The sequence below is a fragment of the Naegleria gruberi genome (genome assembly GCF_000004985.1).
Source record: "Naegleria gruberi genomic scaffold NAEGRscaffold_6, whole genome shotgun sequence".
In the NCBI taxonomy this organism is placed as follows: domain Eukaryota; phylum Heterolobosea; class Eutetramitea; order Acrasida; family Naegleriidae; genus Naegleria; species Naegleria gruberi.
Genome location: NW_003163321.1, coordinates 471,968 through 489,172, shown reverse-complemented (window position 1 = coordinate 489,172; position 17,205 = coordinate 471,968). Strand labels below are relative to the sequence as shown.

Below are 17,205 nucleotides of genomic sequence, written 5' to 3'. Positions count from 1 at the left end.
CCATTTCCTTTCCACTCCTCCTAAATTACCAAAAACAAATATTGCTCAACTACGAATCATTTGATGATGTTTGTTGGTTTCCAGTGACGCAAGATAGCCCGAACGAAAGTAGACATTTAAAAAAAACGAAGCAAATCTTTTTTTCTCTCTTTGACCCAAGCAACTTTGACAAGTTTCCATTAGATTAGGATAGGAGATGAATATTGAAAAGTTGTGTAGCTTGGAAGGTACAACACCTTCGGATGATCATAAGAAACGATCACAGATTGCTGGCATGTTTCAAAAATTAATTAAAGAAGGTATGTGGATATTATGATTAAATAGTAATAATTAATCACCAATTTGTTGTTGAATATTATTGATTCTTCTTGTATCGAATATTTGAAATTTATAGAAAATGATGTCAAGGAGTTAGAAAAACATAATGGATTTGCAAATATTACAAATTTAATAGCAAGTTCTGATGCAACAACAAGAAAGAGAGCTGTTGCTACCTTGTGTAACATTTCTGCAATTGAGCAATGTGGTTCCGTCATGAGAAAGCACACACTCATTGAAAGTTTGTGTGAAAGAATGAAGCCAGAACATCAAGAAGATATTTCCGTATTGGAAAACATTACTTGTACTTTTTTGAATACATTTATTGATGAAAAGAATAGAGAATACTTTGTTGGATTAGGAAAAGTCAATGAATATTTGAATAATATGATAAAGACATTAGAAGAATTAGTTTCTAGTGGATTAGTTGACGAGCAGAATGTAACAACTATTTATAATTTACTAATTGCACTCTCATCTCTTTGTTTAGAAAGTACAATTGGTGAACAGGTTATGAAATTAGGTGGAGTTACTTTCCTCTGTTCATTGATTTGTAAAATCAATGCAGGTAGTGAAGAAGATCACCCACAGGAAATAATTGAAGGTGTGACTGCCTGCTTGTGGAATTTATTATTGATTGAAAATGTTAAAAGATTTGTCATGATTCCAAATTTGAATCAAAATACTATTGACACAAAGATCCTAGTGGAAAAGTTAATCATATTATCTAATTCTAAATTTGCGAATGTGAAGAGAAATACTTCACATATCATTCAGATTCTTTCATCTAAACTTATTTTATCTCCAAGAAATGAAAAGTCTGGCAATAACAATACTCCTTCCACTAATAATACTCCTGTCAATGACAATTTATTCGAAAGTAGTGAAATGATCCAAAAATTACTCACAGAAATCAAACAATCCGCAAGTTCTATCAAAATTAACGATATTGAACAAGTGAAAACATCCAGTGGTATTCTATGGAATATGGCTGGAAATAGTCGCGAAGTTAGAGACAAAATAAGAGAACAGAAAGGTTTAGAAATTCTTTGCAGTATTATTTTGACTGCTCTCAAGTTGTCATCTAAGAATATGAAAATGTATAGAGATGTTGTCTATAAAGTGACAGGTGCCATGGCCTCACTTTCTCTAGATGAAGAGAATGCGTTGATTATGGGTAGTAATTCAAATCTCATACCATCTTTGCTCAACTCGTTACAACTTTATCCAATTAGTGAAAGTGATAATTTTACAACTTTGGAAAACGTTTTAACATTGTTAAACAATTTGTCAATTGTAAAGGAAAATAGAAAGCAAATCTATGAATTGAGAGGTATTCCTATTGTTATTCAATTTTTGAAGAGCTACAAATCACTTCAAGAATTGAAAATTGCTGAAAAAGCATCAAATATTCTTACAAATATGGCTATTGATGACGAATCTTCAAATAGTATCCGTGAAGAAGGTGGTATCGAGTCATTGGTTTCTATTGTATCCATTGATCCCGTTAAGGAGGATATTGAGACATCAGAATCACCAATTGTTGATGTTAATAATGTTAAGAAGAAGGCTGCCCATACATTGTGGAATTTAATGCTCCAAGATGAGAATCTTAAGAGAATCGAAGAAGTTGGTGGTTTGAAACCTCTTGTTCATCTCCTTCCTGAAACTAATTTGGAAGAATTGGTAGAATCTCAATTAAGAAAAAAGGAAGAGGAAGTTCTATCAGATATTTCATCAGATGATGAAGATGACGAAGTCAAATCAACAAATTCTTCAACTGATGAAGAGGAAGTTATGGCTTTTGAAAGACAAAGCTTAAGCGTTCAGGTTGAGGAGGTTAACAATGACTTACCTGAAGTAAAGACTCCTGAAAAACCTGTCTACCAACCTCCTCAAACACCATCCAGCTCTCGACCAACAAGAGAACAAAGTGCACAAGTAAGAAACATTTTGAGACATTGGGGAAGTATTTCTGGAGAGGAAGATTCCATAATTCAGGGGTTCAATGCTTCAGAGCCACTTGTATCTCCAAAGAAAGAACCAGAACCTGCTGTTGTAGTTATTGAACCTGTTAAAACTCCAGCAAAAGAGGAAAAGAAGGAAGTTGTCATTCCAACAGACAAGTTCAAGAAGGCAGCAGCAGTTCATGTTCAAAAGCAGGACACTGAAAACCTATCCTCTCCAGTTAAGGAGAGAAAATTCTCCTCTGTTATCAAAACTGAATCTACTGTGAAACCAACAATTGAGAAAAAGAAGCCAGTTGTCACTATTTCAAAGGGAGAACCAGCGATTATTGAATCCACAATGAAATATGTTGAAGAAAAACCTTCAACTCCTAAACAAGTTCCAGTCCAAAAAGCAACCCCAACTGTGAAACCAACAGAAGAAGTTGAGGAAGTAAAGATTAAGGAACCAGAGCAAGTTAAACCTGAACCTATTGTAGAAAAGAAACCTGAAATAGTTAAACCTATTATCAAAAATGTTGAACCAATACCAGAACCAAAGAAAGTTGTGGTAGAAACACCAAAGGAACAAGCAAAACTTCCATCTCCTGCCACACACGAAAAGGTTCATATTCCATCTCTCAATCTTCACACACAAGAACCTGAACAGGCAATCACTCCAAAGACTGCAAACGATTTCCTTAACAAATCTTCACCTTCTTTGGGAGTAGATGTTGTGAGTGAATTCACAGGAGTGGACTCAGATTCAGATTCACAACTCGATGACACAACACCAAGTGCCTTCGAAGCTTCAACATTTATCGAGGTCACTCAAGCTCAAAACGATTCTGACTCTGATTCTGATGTAATGGTGGATGAAAATAGAGATGATATGGATATTTTGGCAAATATTGGAGTTCAATCTCATGATTACTTGGACGATATGGATGATTTGAGTGTTTCAACGGCAGAAAAGAAAACTGAAACTCCAAACAGTACTCCAAGACAGCCACTTACTCCAAAGAAACCTAATGGAGAAATTACTTTGGATCGTCGTGTTGAAAAGATAACTAACTTTTACCAATCTGAAAAACTATACTTGAGTATTTTGGAAATTATTGACAAATACTTAGTTACCAATGAAAACATCAAACAATACATTGGAAAGCAAGAACATAGCGAGATATTTAGTGATTTTGATTGTATCAGAATGATAAACAAGGACTTGTTTACAGAATTAGAAAATGTTTACACAACATGCAATGATGATCCAAAGAAGATTGATGAAATTCAAATTGGTAGATTAATTTTGAAGAGAGTACCAACTATGAGATTGTACAAGACATACTCTAACAATTTAGAAAGACTTTTACAAACCCTTGCTGAGATTGAAAGCAAGAATACTGCATACAGTTCTTACTATGATAAGACTGTCCTCCCAGAATTGGTTGAAGCCATTTCTGAATATCAAAAGGAAAATTACAAATACAACCCAATTACTCAAAACTCTGCAAGAACCAGAGGACTCAGTGTTTATGCAGGCGCCTCACAATCAGTATCATCTTCAAGCAGTAATAGACTTAGTATTAATCTTTCAGGAGGTGGACCAATGGGTACACCTTTGGGTATTGGAAGCACTATTTTCAGTAATGGTTCTGTTACCTTCAGAGCAGGAAAATCTATAATCAAATTGTCAGATGTCTTGTCAAAGATTCCAATCGAAAGAGTACAATTCTATGGTAACTGGCTGCAAGAAATGGCATTCAAATTATCAGATTCAACCTATCCTGATCAAAAATGTTTACATGAAGCCTACGATCAAATGCAAGCTATTTCGGACCATTGTCTTGATAAGTTTACTGAATTGGAAAAGCTTGAACAATTCAGCCAAATGCTTGCTGGTAATCTGCTTTCACAAAATAGAAAATATTTTGTCATGGATAATTTGGGATTCCCAGAACCACAAAATCTCAACGAATACAAACTCTATCAACAATGGAAGAAATCCTACACTTCAAAATCTAAAAAGCTTGAAAAGGAATGGACCAAGAAGAATATCAATGAAATGCTTTCAAATCCAAGCGGAATTAAGAATCTCATTAAGAAATATGGTATCAGTCCAATATTTAGACCTAGAATTTGGATGGAAATCAGTGGAGCTCAACAAAAACTAAATGAAAACACTGGCTACTACAAGAAGATTCTTTCCGTTCATGGAAACAAGAATAAGACACCATGGTTAGACCAAATTGAAAAGGACTTGAAGAGAACCTATGTTCAACACCCATACTTTAACAATGACGAAAAGGTTCAAGCTGCTTTGAGAAGAGTTTTAATTGCTTACTGTTGGAGAAATCCTCTCGTCTCCTACTCTCAAAGCTTCAATTATATTGCTGGCTTAATGTTACTCCACTTGTCAGAGGAAGAAGTTTTCTGGTTGTTTGTTGCAATTTTGGAAGATTATTTACCTGCCAACTATTACTCACCAGAGCTGAAGGGTGTACTTGTTGATGCCATGGTATTTGATGAATTATTGAGTGTAAATTTGTACAAGTTAGCTTGCCACTTCAAGTCAATAGATTTTGAGATTTCCACTTTCACAATGTCCTTCTTTATGAAACTATTTACTGTGGATTTCCCAATTGAAACAACTTTGAGATTCTGGGATGCATTCTTATGTTATGGAAGTCAAATGATGTTCAGAACTGTTTTGGCCATTCTCAAATTGAATCAAGATGCTCTCTTAAAGACCACAGATGTTTCTGAAATTATGTTAACAATGCAAGATATTGTTAAAACTCAATTTGATTGTCAAAAGATTATGAAGACAGCATTCGGTTTCTCAAAGATTACACACGAAAAGGTTCAAACATTGAGAAAGAAGTACACTCCTCTCATTGATGTCGAATTAGAAAGACAACGTGAATACAGAAGATAAATTGTAAATAAACTTTAAAAAAATGAAGAAACTTCAAAGCCCTTTCATCCAATCTCTTCATCATCGGAATTTATCAAGTAAAATTGTTAATATTATTTGTGATAATCATCAGAAAAGATTTAAACTCACAAATATTCAAACAGGCGAAGATCCATTCCGAAATGAATTATTGACCAAGGATGAAAATTACAAGGCTTGCCTCTCTCATGATTACATAACAAATCAATTATTAAATTATTTTAAATCAATTCATGATTATCATGAAAGAAAGGAGTTAATAGATACAAATAGCCAATTCATGTTATTGAAAAAGGAGACAAGTTTGGAAAATATTAAAGGAGATGGCATATTTCTGAAAGGAAGTGTGAAGAAAGGACAAGTTCTTTGTCTATATCCTGGATTAGTATACGATTTTAGTGATCCAATATTCTTTCAATCTATTGGAAATATGTTTATTAATCAAAGATCTGATTATTGTAGAGTGGATGGAAATGATAGATTTATATCAAAAATTTATTTTAAATCATATGCTAATAGAGATAATATCATTCTTTCAAATGGACAATACATTAAGCAATGTGATTCAAGCTGGTTAAATTTCAAATATATTCACGATGATGGAAATGTTGAAAATTATTGGAAAATTAGAAAGCAATACTCAATTTTAAACCATTTAAATATTGGACATTATATCAATTCACCAGTTTCTGAAGATAACAAGTTTAAGAGTAATGTCATGTACTTTGAATATGACTTTTTATACAATGACTGGCCATATCACCTCAGACAATATATTCCAAATGTTTTCTACAAACAACCGTATGATAGTTCACCAGTTCTTACAAAATCAATTTTATTGATTTCCTTGTGTGATATTGAAAGTCAAGATGGAAATATAGAGTTATTCGCCAATTACCTTCATTTAGATTCATAACCAGTACACATAGAACCATCATGAATTTAAATCCAAACATAGTTGAGTTCTTCAAAAAGAATGGTTTTCCTTAACATGTAAATAGAATCCGACAGACCACGTTGAGTGCGTACAAATTAGTTTACTTACCTGTTAATATTTAAGAGAACATTTAATGGTTGAATTTTTAAAAAACAATGAACACAAGACAAAGTTTCATTCTCCTATTCATTTTCTCGTTTTTGATAGAAATGTCCCTCCAACATACAATTTCACACTCCACAATTGGAAAATTAAATTGTGCAATTTTAACACCAAACAATAACAAGGTGGACTCGGTATTGATATGGATGCATGGACTGGGTGATAATTATCGAGGATTTTCCAATTTATTTAAGAACATTTTACCTCCTTCCATGTTGGCAATTATTCCAAATGCTCCCGTTAGAACCATAACTGTAAATAATCAAAAGATGAATGCATGGTTCAATGTGAAAAAGATTGGCTCTACTGATTGGGATAGGGATGGAATTTTAGAATCAAAGAATTTAATTGATGAAATTATTCAATTACAAATCAGTGACAACAATATTCAACCAAATAGAATCATTGTTGGTGGTTTTTCACAAGGAGGTGAGTTTTCTAAATTATGCATGTTGTTTCAATTCAACATTGTCATCTCACATTCGATTCATTAAGGTTCTATGAGTATTTTAGTTGGATTGAGAAGTAAATACAAGTTGGGAGGTATAATTTCTACCTCTGGATTTGTTACTCTCTACAAGGATGATGAAACATTCAAGAATAGTAATAGATTTATTCCAATTCATATTTTGCATGGAGATTCAGATCCTGTTATCAAGTTTGATTTTGCTAATATTGGTTTTGAATACTTGAAAACCCAAGTCAAGGTTGAAAATATGAAAACTAAAATCTACAATGGTGTTGGTCACTTTGTTTCTGATGAGGAAATTAAGGATTTGAGTCAAATCATTCGAAATCTTCATCTCTCTGACCAAAGTCAATCCAACCAATCGAACACAACCATCCATCGTGATGAATTATAAATATTATTTAATAAACTTTACATTGTAAATTATCGTTCAGTTAAGAATCTTCACTACAGTACCACTTGAAAGGAAGAATTAAGAGTAAAGTCGATACAATCAAATCTGCAGGGAGGGTTTTTAAAGTGTGAAAAAAAATGTCGCTCAATAAGTCCACTTCCGATATCGTTGGCAATAATAAACAAACAACAACTGCTGATGTTCAATTCTCTCTAGTTGCTCCAACAACCGAATCATCGTCATTGTTAACTTCCGAACATCATGATGACAAGATAAATTATGAACATTTGCAATATGAAAAGAGATTGGAAGAGAACAAATCTATTTACAAGACTGTGCTCAAGTTTGTTGCAGGTAAGTTTTATCAAATGGCCAAATTGTAATTCTGTCAAAAGGAGGTATATCGGCAGGTATCGTATCTGGATTGATGAATTCTCCAGATCATGTTAAAACACGTCTCCAATTAACACATCAAAAATTATCATTCACCAAGTCATATTATAATTTGTATAAGGAGGAGGGATTTGGAATACTTGTGGGAAGAGGATTATTTGCTGCTGTTGTGAGAGAGCAGTTTTATAGCTCTGTAAGAATGGGAATGTATGATCCATTGAAAAGTGTCATTTCTAATATTGTTCATAATGGACAAACTGTTAGTGGAGATGTTGGATTGACAACTAAAATATTATCTGGAGCTATTTCAGGTTCGTTGGGAAGTATTGTTAGTAATGGATGTGATTTAGTTAAAATTCGTCAGGTATGTATTTCAAGAAACCTTAATCTTATTTAATAACTGAATTTTAATAATCTAAAAATACAAAAAACTGAATAATTATATATTAATAATTATTATTGAATTTTTGTATTAAATAATTAAATAGCAAGGATTTGTTAAAACTGCTACTCAACAAAGACCTGATAATTGGGTTAAAATTGTAAATAATATTACCAAATACGAAGGTGGTATTATGGGACTTTTCAGAGGATCAACACCAAATGTTTTACGTGCCTCAATTTTAACTGCAACTCAATTATCGACCTATGATCATGTGAAACATTTACTTCTCAAAACTGATTACTTCCAAGATAATATCTATACTCACGTGACAGCTTCTCTTGTTGCTGGTCTTTTGAGTACCATTACAACTAATCCAGCTGATGTTATCAAAACCAGATTGATGGCATCCAAGACTGAATATACAGGTCTAATTGATTGTACTGTTAAAACTTTGAAAAACAATGGAGTGAGAGCTTTTGCAAGTGGATTTGTACCAAATTATATTAGAATTGGATCTCATTGCTTACTTACACTTCCTCTCTATGAAGAATTGAGAAAATTAATGGGTTTATCAACTGTATAAACATTTTTTCAATGTGAATTTTATTCTTTAACCCAATTTCGGATATTTTCAACTTGGTTATTCAAAATAACCCAATTTGCTTGTTTTTTCTTTTGAAGGCTATTTTTATTTTCCTTCTAACTCTAAAAAAATATCCTCCACCACCAAAATACTTTAATGTACGTTGTTTTCTGATTGTTTTATGTATTGAAAATTTTGATTGTTGATGATGATGGTGTTATATGATATGTATATTATATATTGGATAATATAATTATTATTAATGATGATCAATTTTAATAGTGAAAATGGGTGTGACCGGAAGTAAAAATCCAGCAACACCATCTGGTGGAGCCCACTCTCCTCATGCTCAAACTCCAAAGGATGATAAATATTATGATAATTATGTGCCAGCTGCTTTTAATGAAACCAAAGTACCAACAATGTTTCGTTGGCCATACGGAGGAAGAAAAGTTTATATTATTGGTAGCTTTAATAATTGGTCTGAAAAGATACCAATGTCCTACAATAGCGAAGAAGAGGCTTTCGTTGTTATTTTGAACGTTTCTGTTGGAAAACACTTTTATAGAGTATGTGTTTTATTAATTGGAATTATTATTTATAACCGATATGGTGATGATTTTAATATTTATTGATGAAAATAGTTTATTGTTGATGGAGAATATACAACTGATTTGAATTCACCTACTGAGAAGGATGAACATGGCTATTTGAGTAATGTTGTTGAAATAACAGCTGATGAAGAAAGTGAGGAAGTAGAAGAAGAAGAGGAAGATGAAGAAGATGTTTCATCAAATTCATCATCGTCATCAAATCATCATCACACAACTTCATCACCAATTGTTATTGGAGGAAATAATAGACAACATGAAATTAAATCTCACGTTGGTGTTCCTGCTTCTTCTCCACCAAGAAGAGCCACCACTAGTGTTCCACAACCAGTTGGTGTTGGTGCCTACGGAGGTCAACAACAACCACATCATCAATCTCATACTTCTCCAACTCATGAGGTTTCTCCAACTGTAAAACAACCACATCATCAACCACACACTACAACAGCTCATCACACAAAGGAAAATGAAAAAACTGAAGCTAAGGATGGCGAAGCCAAACAATATAGTAATGTATATGGATATCAAGAAGAAATCTTCCCAGAAAATAAGAAAAACCCACCAATTTTACCTCCTCACTTGCGTTACACTCCATTAAATAGTAGCAAGAGATTCCACTATGATCCAGGTCTTTTACCAATTCCACTTCACGTCACTGTTAACCATGCTTACTTTGCTGAAAGAGATAACATGAATAAGGTTGGTGTCACTCAAAGATACAAGGACAAGTTTTGTACTGTTGTTTTATACAAACCTAAGCATACTGAATTGAAAAAGTATCAAAATATTGTAACAAATTAATCATTTTGAATTATTTTAATCATGCTTTACCTTTTTTCTGGTGTGTTTTTGGAAGATATTTCCTTCATTTTCTTTTCTTTTTTTTTGGTTTTCCTCATCAACTGATGATGAAGTTGTGGATGAACTTACAGTTGGTTGTTTTCTATTATCGTTTCTTCTACTTTCATCCAAATCCATATCTAGGAGGTTTTGTTGCCTTATTTCTTCCCTTACTCTGCTATGCTCATTTCTTGACTCAAAAATTGAGGTTTCGCTGGGATTGACAATTAGTTGCATCTTGTTAGTGGTTGAGTTGGTTGGATTTGAATTTGATTGCCTTGAGGATGATGGTACCAGAAATCTATCTGTCCTTATTTCTTCTCTCCTAGTGGTTTGGTGTGCTTGTTTGTTTTGATTTGGATTTCTATCTTCTATAATTATTTCATCCTCTTCAATAATTTCATCTGTATTATTTCCATTGTTAGAATTGCTTAATATAGAATTACCAACAATATGTAATGGATGGTAATCAGTTGGTAATGATATATTTATATTATTTTCCCTAATAATATTGGTCAAATATTGATTCTTGACCTGATTAAATCTGTTATTAAACTCAATTTGTTCTTTTTGAGCTTGAGCATAAATAATTTTCTTATCAGATTCTTTCTTTTCCAAATTAATCATAATTCTATCTAAGAAAATAGACTGTACATATACACATAGAACAAGTACAGCTTTTGTAAGTATAATAGTAGAGGAATTACCAGTTACAAAACAGTAAATGGCAAACATGAACAAGACTTGAATTGGAGAAAAGTAGGTCACCAACACTCTGTCATACTGAGAGTATTCCCACATTTCAATTTCATAGATATTATTTTCAGATTCATGAGTAGGTGCAGAGGCTTGTGGCTCAATTTTGGGTCCCTTAATTGAATTGGTTATTGTAAATTTCTTGAGACAACTTACCATATCGTCATAATATGTAGTCATATTGGCAGGTCTATTATCAATTTCCTCCTGTCTCTTCTTTTCTGAGTAGGTCATTCTATTGACCTTTTCCCTCTCCTTAAATAATCTGCTCTTCCTCACACGTTTGTTTCTGAGAGCTCCAACAGTTAGAAAATGAAAGACAATTTCCAAAATTCCCAAAATCATTTTAAATAATCTAATAAGAATAAATGGTTTTTGGTGTTCCTTTTCATATCGAGCACCAAGTAAGGGATGTACAGATTTTCTGAAATTTGGAATTCCAGGTCTTGGCCTCTCATTAAAAAAATTACCACGAGTAAAATTAGTTTCATCCTTCTTATTAATAGAATAGAGATTATCCAATTCATTAATATTTGAATTAAATATTTGATAAGTCCTCTTTCTTTCAAAAAAGACAATACTATTATATACACTAAATAAAAATAATAATATAAATGTATACATTGGCTTGAATGGCCAAATATTAAAAGTACACACTAATACCAAAATATTTGGTAATAATATAAAAATTAAAAACAAGACATTTTCTGAAAGGTAATCATAAATATCCTCATCAAAAAAGAATAATATTCTAAATTTCCATTCATCAAAATAATCAGCAAGAGCATCAAACTTTCTTTTGAGAAACTCCATCTCTCTGATCCGATGAATGTTTAAGGTTGTTAATTATTTGGTGGATTTAAATTATTTATATACTTGTAAACTCAAACGCTTGTAATCAGTTTTAAACGGCAAGGAAAAAGCCTTTGATGTATTTTTTTTGCTTAAATTTTATTTTGAGAGAAACAAAAGTTTTTGTGTTATTTAAAATTTACAAAAATATTTAATCGTGTTATTATTGACTATTAAACAACATTCACAAGCATCATCAAATAGGAAGATCGTCGAGTTGTTGTTGTAAATTGACAAGAGACAATAATAATTAAAAAAAGGAAATTAATTTCCTATCATTTTAATCATCAATATTTTGTAAAATATTAAGAGAGTAGTATTACTATCATCATTACGTAACAAGTATCTATCCATTTCATCTAAATGTTCTTGAGGTAAAAGACTTTCATTCAAAGTCATATCCACAATTTGATGATTTTCCTGTAAACCATCCAAAATTGAGAGAATTGCATTTTCATCAGAGAATGGATTCAAATCCAAATACAAATGTCTAATACTCTTATGATTCATACCAATAAATTCACCAATAAACTCAGCAGCCTGATCAATAATACCACATGCAGTCATATCCACAGTTACTACATAGTGATTCTTTGTTAGAGCATCCAATAGGAGAGCAATATCATTCACTGAGAGAATTTGATGACTCAAATCAACAGTGGTAATCAGTGGATTGTTATTTTGTAATTCTTCACAGAGTTTTTTGATATCTTTTTGTTCGACTTGTGTTGGAATGTTGGAGGCATTGATTGGTGAGGATGGTGTGTCAACTGGTGTGTGTTGAGGTGAAGATGGTGTAGTGATTGCTGCATCTTCTTGTTGTTGCTTTCTTCTTCTTCTGTTGGAAATTTGTGGTGTTGTTTGTTCACTCATTTTTTTTATTGTTATTTGGCTATCAAATAGTTGACAATTGATTGATGTTGGTCAAATTGATTTAAGTGTAATAAGAGTTGAGGTGAAATCATGGTGTGTAAAGTTCATCATGTGAAATCTTTTTTTCAAAAGTAGAGTTTGATATCATTATCTAAATTATCCAACCTTGTCATTACCAATTTACTTTCTTTCGAATTTATTGACAATAAATTCATTCAATAATCTACAATTTTCTCTCAATAATTATTTAATTCTTTGTTGTGTGAAAAAATAATGAATTTTCTTTTACTTCCACAAAAAAAATGAACAAACTCATCATTGATGGACTCTTTGATTATAACACAGCACTTGTTAAAGGTTTTCCCTCTGTTTTTGACCTGTATGAGAATGAGAATACAAGCATGCCAGGATTTAAGAAGGAAATACTGAAAAAATTGCCAGCACCTGAACTTTTCTATGTTACCAGGAGTGAAAATAGCTTACAATTTATGGAAACTGTTCGGGAACAATCGGATGGTGTACCTGTTTATTTATTTATTCCAATGTATGATTCGAAAAATAGGACACAAAAGTTTGATAGATTGCAAAAAACAATTTTTGACAAGATGCCAATTAGTTGGATTGAAGTTAGTACTGGAATGATTTGTGATTTGATGGAGAGTAGGAAATTGAGAGAGAAAATATTGGAAAAGTTGAAAAATGAGTTTGGATTTATTGAGGAAAGTTTACAAAAAGTTCAACATGAATCTGGAGTTATTCTAGCTCAAGGAAAGGACTTTGTAATTAAAACTTTGAGTACTTCTGAAGAAGCAGTTGAAATTGCAGAAACTTACTATGAAGCATTCTATGGTGAAGAATTACCAAAAGATGCAAGTCAATTATATGCTCAATATGTGTTGAAATCAGAAGTTTATGAATGGGTCATTGTTAAAAAGGATGGAAGAGTTGTTGCATGTGGTCAACTCATTAAGGGAAGGGAAATATCCTCATTATTTTCCATTACAACAAGACCAGATTATCAGGGTCAGGGCTTTGCTTCATTGGTGGTTACTCTACTTTTAGAAATTGCTCTACTCAATAATTACAAATATTGTGTATTGCATGCAACAATGGATGGCAGACCAATTTATGAAAAGATTGGTTTCGAACATAGGTTTGATATTCAAGTTATTGGAACAAGGAAGGATTTCAACTCTGTTGTTAACAAGGTTGAGAATTGGTTTGGAATATATGACATTGACTATAAGCATCATCACCCAGTTCAATATTATGGCAAAATGATTGGTTCTGCATTATTAGGTGTTGGTTTAACAGGTTTGTTAGGCTATTCACTTGTTAAATATTTCAAATAAATTGATCTTTCTTTTGAACATGATATCCAAATTGTAATAAACAAATATCTATTTCCATTAATGATACCCCTTATTACTAAATCTATTGAAAAAGCTTTAGACAAGTTTCGAATAGTGCACGTTATACAAAAGTCAGTTATTTTAATATTTGAATGTACATAGCAATGTTTATTTACAATTATTGCAATTCTTTTTTTACAACGGTATTAATTGAGGTAATCCAACTATTTAAAATACAATTCAAGGAGAGGTTATATCTTTGTATGTGGTAAGTGTTGTTTTGGGTGCTCAACATGTCACTTGTATTAATAAAACTAGTTGTGTTTTCAATCAATAAATTATTAAAATATTTTCTAATATTTACAAATATAGAATTCTTCTCATTGGCATAGTTTTGAGAAAATGATATAGAATACGGTATTATTTCATTATGATTAACTATTACACATAAAGTTAAAATTGGTAAATTCAAAATTCCTTTTTCAATAGGGTTAATTATAAAATCGAGTTGGTATCTAGCATCTTCGATAAGTTTGATATTAATTGTATTTTTAAATTCTATTACATTATCAAACTCAATTAAATTAGTTAAATTGTTTTGTAAAATGTCGATTGGAGTTTTGACTCTCTTTAGAACTTTTTCATGTTCTGTAGACTCAGGTATAAGTTTTCTCTTAGTAGAATGTGTTAGATTTTTGATATTCATTTCTCCTAAAGCAGAGTAAAAGGAATCTTGATTAAATGTTATAATAGAAGATTCTCCAATCTTTTTCAAATTGAAAAATCCATCATCACCAGATTCCTTTTTATGATTTGTGGAAGGGACAGCTGAAGGAGGATTAGATGAGCTAGCAGGTGCTGTTTGTTGATTTGCCGATTGAGTTGGAGTTGGAGTAACACTAGGTTGATTTGTAACAGGAACAGCAGTAGCGTTATTGATTGAGGATGTAGACGATACTGAAGAAACGGTTGTGCTACTTGTATTATTTGTGGCTGTTGCTGAAGTGGTAGGTGGAGGTGGAGGAGCAGTAGCAGTTGGAGGTTGAGCAGTATCAGTTTTGACAGGTTTTAATTTCTTCTCGATAACATCCTTAATATGAACTGCAAATGCAAAGGATTTTTGAGTTAAATTTTCCAAAAGTTTCACACGATCTTCTCTAGTAGTCAATGAAAGTAACTTATCTAGTGCTTTAGATTCTGCTAAAATCATTTGATTCTTTTGCATACTAGCTTTTACCTTGTTTTGTTCCTCAGATGAGAGTACTGAAAAAGTTTTGAGTCGTTTAGTTAAATCGGCATGCTGCGTAGCAACTGATCTAATGTATTGTCTAATCATATCCTCGTGTTGCTTTAAGAAATCGGCAAATCCTAAATACTTTTCAATGTCTTGTGGAGAAATTTTCTTGATGGGTGGATTAGTTGGATTGGTGCTAGGCACAGGAGGTGCACTAGTGGTGGTTACACCATTGGTATTATTTACAGCTGTATTAGTAGTAGTGGAAGTGTTTGTGTTGGATGTTGTTGTGGTAGTAGAAGTGCTTGTGGCTGTTGTTGTATTTGTTCCTCCAGTTGGGTTTTTGGCTGAATTGATGGGATTTGTAATATTTGGGAATGAACTGTTTGTACCTATTGATGATGCAGCTGTTGTCATCATTCCAAACAAGTTTTCAACCCCCACAGATGAAGATGGTTTTTGTTGTTGACCAGGTTTGTTCATGAGCTCCAACAATTTCTTTTCAATATCTGTTTCAGAAACACCTGTATTTTCAGTTGCAAGCCATTGTGATAACTCATGAGCAAATTGTTCTTTAGAATTTGTTTGTTTCCATATCCTACTGATTTGATTAAGAATAGATTTGCTCAAATTGCTGTCTATAGATGATTTGTCACCATTAAACGATTTACCAGTTTTAATCTCTACTATTGTATTGAATAATTCCTGTCTTGTATGTCTACTCAAATCGTCATGCCATTTACTAACTGCTCCATTATTATTATTATTTACTCCACCATTACCATTAGGAATAATACTAGCTGTTGATGGCATTATTCTAGCTCCTCCATTTGTTGTTGCATTAATATTAGCCTGCTGTTGTTGTTGTTGTTGTTGAAGAGCAGCTGATTGAATTAATGCCATAGCATTGGGAGTAATTGTAGTGCCAGCCGTTGGGTGATGTATCAAAGTTGGCTGGCCTTGCAAAAAAGGAGTGTTCATCTTGTTGGCCAACATGGATAAATACTGCGGATTTTTCAAAAGCTGAGCCATCCTAGCAACATTGTTGGGATCGTTGTTGCCTCCTGGATACATTTTTTATTCTTCTCTGGGGAGTTGGCCAATATTAGTTGGGTGCTGGAGAGAAAAAGTCGAAGTTGAAGATAAGTTGCGCCTTTTTTTTCTTAAGAATTTTCTCTTTTGCTTTTCATCAATTCACTTCTTTAAAAATAATTCGAGCCATGTCTTCTACAATACCATCGACATTGTCTGCTATTAATAACAATAATGGTGTTGCAACAAACTCTCCTGTGAACAGTGAAGAGAATGAATTCCCATCTGTTAGTGAAGCACGTGATGGTAATGTATCATACAATGGGAATTCATCAATGATGGAAGGGAACGAAGGCTTGGATCATGCTTCAAGTAATCAATCAGAATCGGAACAATACTTTAATTTGAAAGAATATTTAAGTCATCAGAGGAATGGATCATCATCTTTACATCATCACAACATGTTGAATGATATTAAAATTTTAAAAGTTAATCAATTGGATTCGGATCGATTAGATTTCGAAATTGAAAATTATTTAAAAGGCTATTTTAAAAGAGTATTTAAACATTTTAATAGTGTTGAAAATTATGAACCGGAAATAATGTTATTTATTAGAATATTTATATACAAATATTCAATTTTTGATAATAATCAATCTTTTGGTGATGGAATACAGAATTTAAAATATAATACAGTCAATTTAAAAAATCCATCAACAATTTCGAAAGTAATATATGGACTTTCTTGTATAGGTATTCCATATTTATTTGAACGATTATCTAAAAGAGAATCATTTAATTATTTGAAAAAATTTGAATATTATTACAAATTATTGGAATTTATAAACTTTGTAATTTTCCTCTACCAGGGAAAGTACAAGTCTGTAATAGATAGAGTTTTTAATTGGAGAAAGGTTTATGCCACTAGGTTTATGATAAGACAATTATCTTTTGATTACATGAATACTGAATTAATTTGGAATGGGTTAGCAGAGACAATATTATTTATTGCTCCCCTTATCAATTTCAAAAAGCTTTTTACATTCTTGTACAGAAAATTCTATTTGACAATCAAATCACAAATTTTCCATCTTGGAGAAAGTACACCAAAT

General features: G+C 32.2%; 8 protein-coding genes across 8 annotated transcripts; 5 read left to right on the top strand and 3 right to left on the bottom strand.

The window, feature by feature from the left end:
• Window positions 1–196: 196 nt before the first annotated feature.
• On the top strand, window positions 197–5,202 carry NAEGRDRAFT_63374 (rabGTPase-activating protein; the record flags this gene model as incomplete). Its single annotated transcript, XM_002681476.1, has 2 exons — window positions 197–299; window positions 395–5,202. The coding sequence occupies 2 exons, from the start codon at window positions 197–199 to the stop codon at window positions 5,200–5,202; spliced, it is 4,911 nt and encodes a 1,636-aa protein (XP_002681522.1).
• A 298-nt stretch (window positions 5,203–5,500) lies between these two features.
• Window positions 5,501–6,136, top strand: NAEGRDRAFT_63373 (uncharacterized protein; the record flags this gene model as incomplete). The annotated part of the gene is made up of 1 exon (XM_002681475.1): window positions 5,501–6,136. The coding sequence occupies one exon, from the start codon at window positions 5,501–5,503 to the stop codon at window positions 6,134–6,136; it is 636 nt and encodes a 211-aa protein (XP_002681521.1).
• Window positions 6,137–6,366: 230 nt separating this feature from the next.
• On the top strand, window positions 6,367–7,182 carry NAEGRDRAFT_63372 (uncharacterized protein; the record flags this gene model as incomplete). Its single annotated transcript, XM_002681474.1, has 2 exons — window positions 6,367–6,748; window positions 6,815–7,182. The coding sequence occupies 2 exons, from the start codon at window positions 6,367–6,369 to the stop codon at window positions 7,180–7,182; spliced, it is 750 nt and encodes a 249-aa protein (XP_002681520.1).
• Window positions 7,183–8,144: 962 nt separating this feature from the next.
• Window positions 8,145–8,543, top strand: NAEGRDRAFT_30741 (uncharacterized protein; the record flags this gene model as incomplete). The annotated part of the gene is made up of 1 exon (XM_002681473.1): window positions 8,145–8,543. A coding segment is annotated over one exon (399 nt), but the record flags the coding sequence as incomplete, so codon positions are not given.
• A 2,086-nt stretch (window positions 8,544–10,629) lies between these two features.
• NAEGRDRAFT_63370 (uncharacterized protein) lies at window positions 10,630–11,374 on the bottom strand (the record flags this gene model as incomplete). The annotated part of the gene is made up of 2 exons (XM_002681339.1): window positions 10,630–10,671; window positions 10,907–11,374. 2 exons carry the CDS (start codon window positions 11,372–11,374, stop codon window positions 10,630–10,632), a joined length of 510 nt encoding a protein of 169 aa, XP_002681385.1.
• Window positions 11,375–11,852: 478 nt separating this feature from the next.
• On the bottom strand, window positions 11,853–12,475 carry NAEGRDRAFT_57006 (uncharacterized protein; the record flags this gene model as incomplete). Its single annotated transcript, XM_002681338.1, has 1 exon — window positions 11,853–12,475. One exon carries the CDS (start codon window positions 12,473–12,475, stop codon window positions 11,867–11,869), a length of 609 nt encoding a protein of 202 aa, XP_002681384.1. The 3' UTR covers window positions 11,853–11,866.
• Window positions 12,476–12,777: 302 nt separating this feature from the next.
• Window positions 12,778–13,827, top strand: NAEGRDRAFT_63368 (GCN5-related N-acetyltransferase; the record flags this gene model as incomplete). The annotated part of the gene is made up of 1 exon (XM_002681472.1): window positions 12,778–13,827. One exon carries the CDS (start codon window positions 12,778–12,780, stop codon window positions 13,825–13,827), a length of 1,050 nt encoding a protein of 349 aa, XP_002681518.1.
• A 178-nt stretch (window positions 13,828–14,005) lies between these two features.
• NAEGRDRAFT_63367 (uncharacterized protein) lies at window positions 14,006–16,135 on the bottom strand (the record flags this gene model as incomplete). The annotated part of the gene is made up of 1 exon (XM_002681337.1): window positions 14,006–16,135. The coding sequence occupies one exon, from the start codon at window positions 16,133–16,135 to the stop codon at window positions 14,006–14,008; it is 2,130 nt and encodes a 709-aa protein (XP_002681383.1).
• Window positions 16,136–17,205: the final 1,070 nt, after the last annotated feature.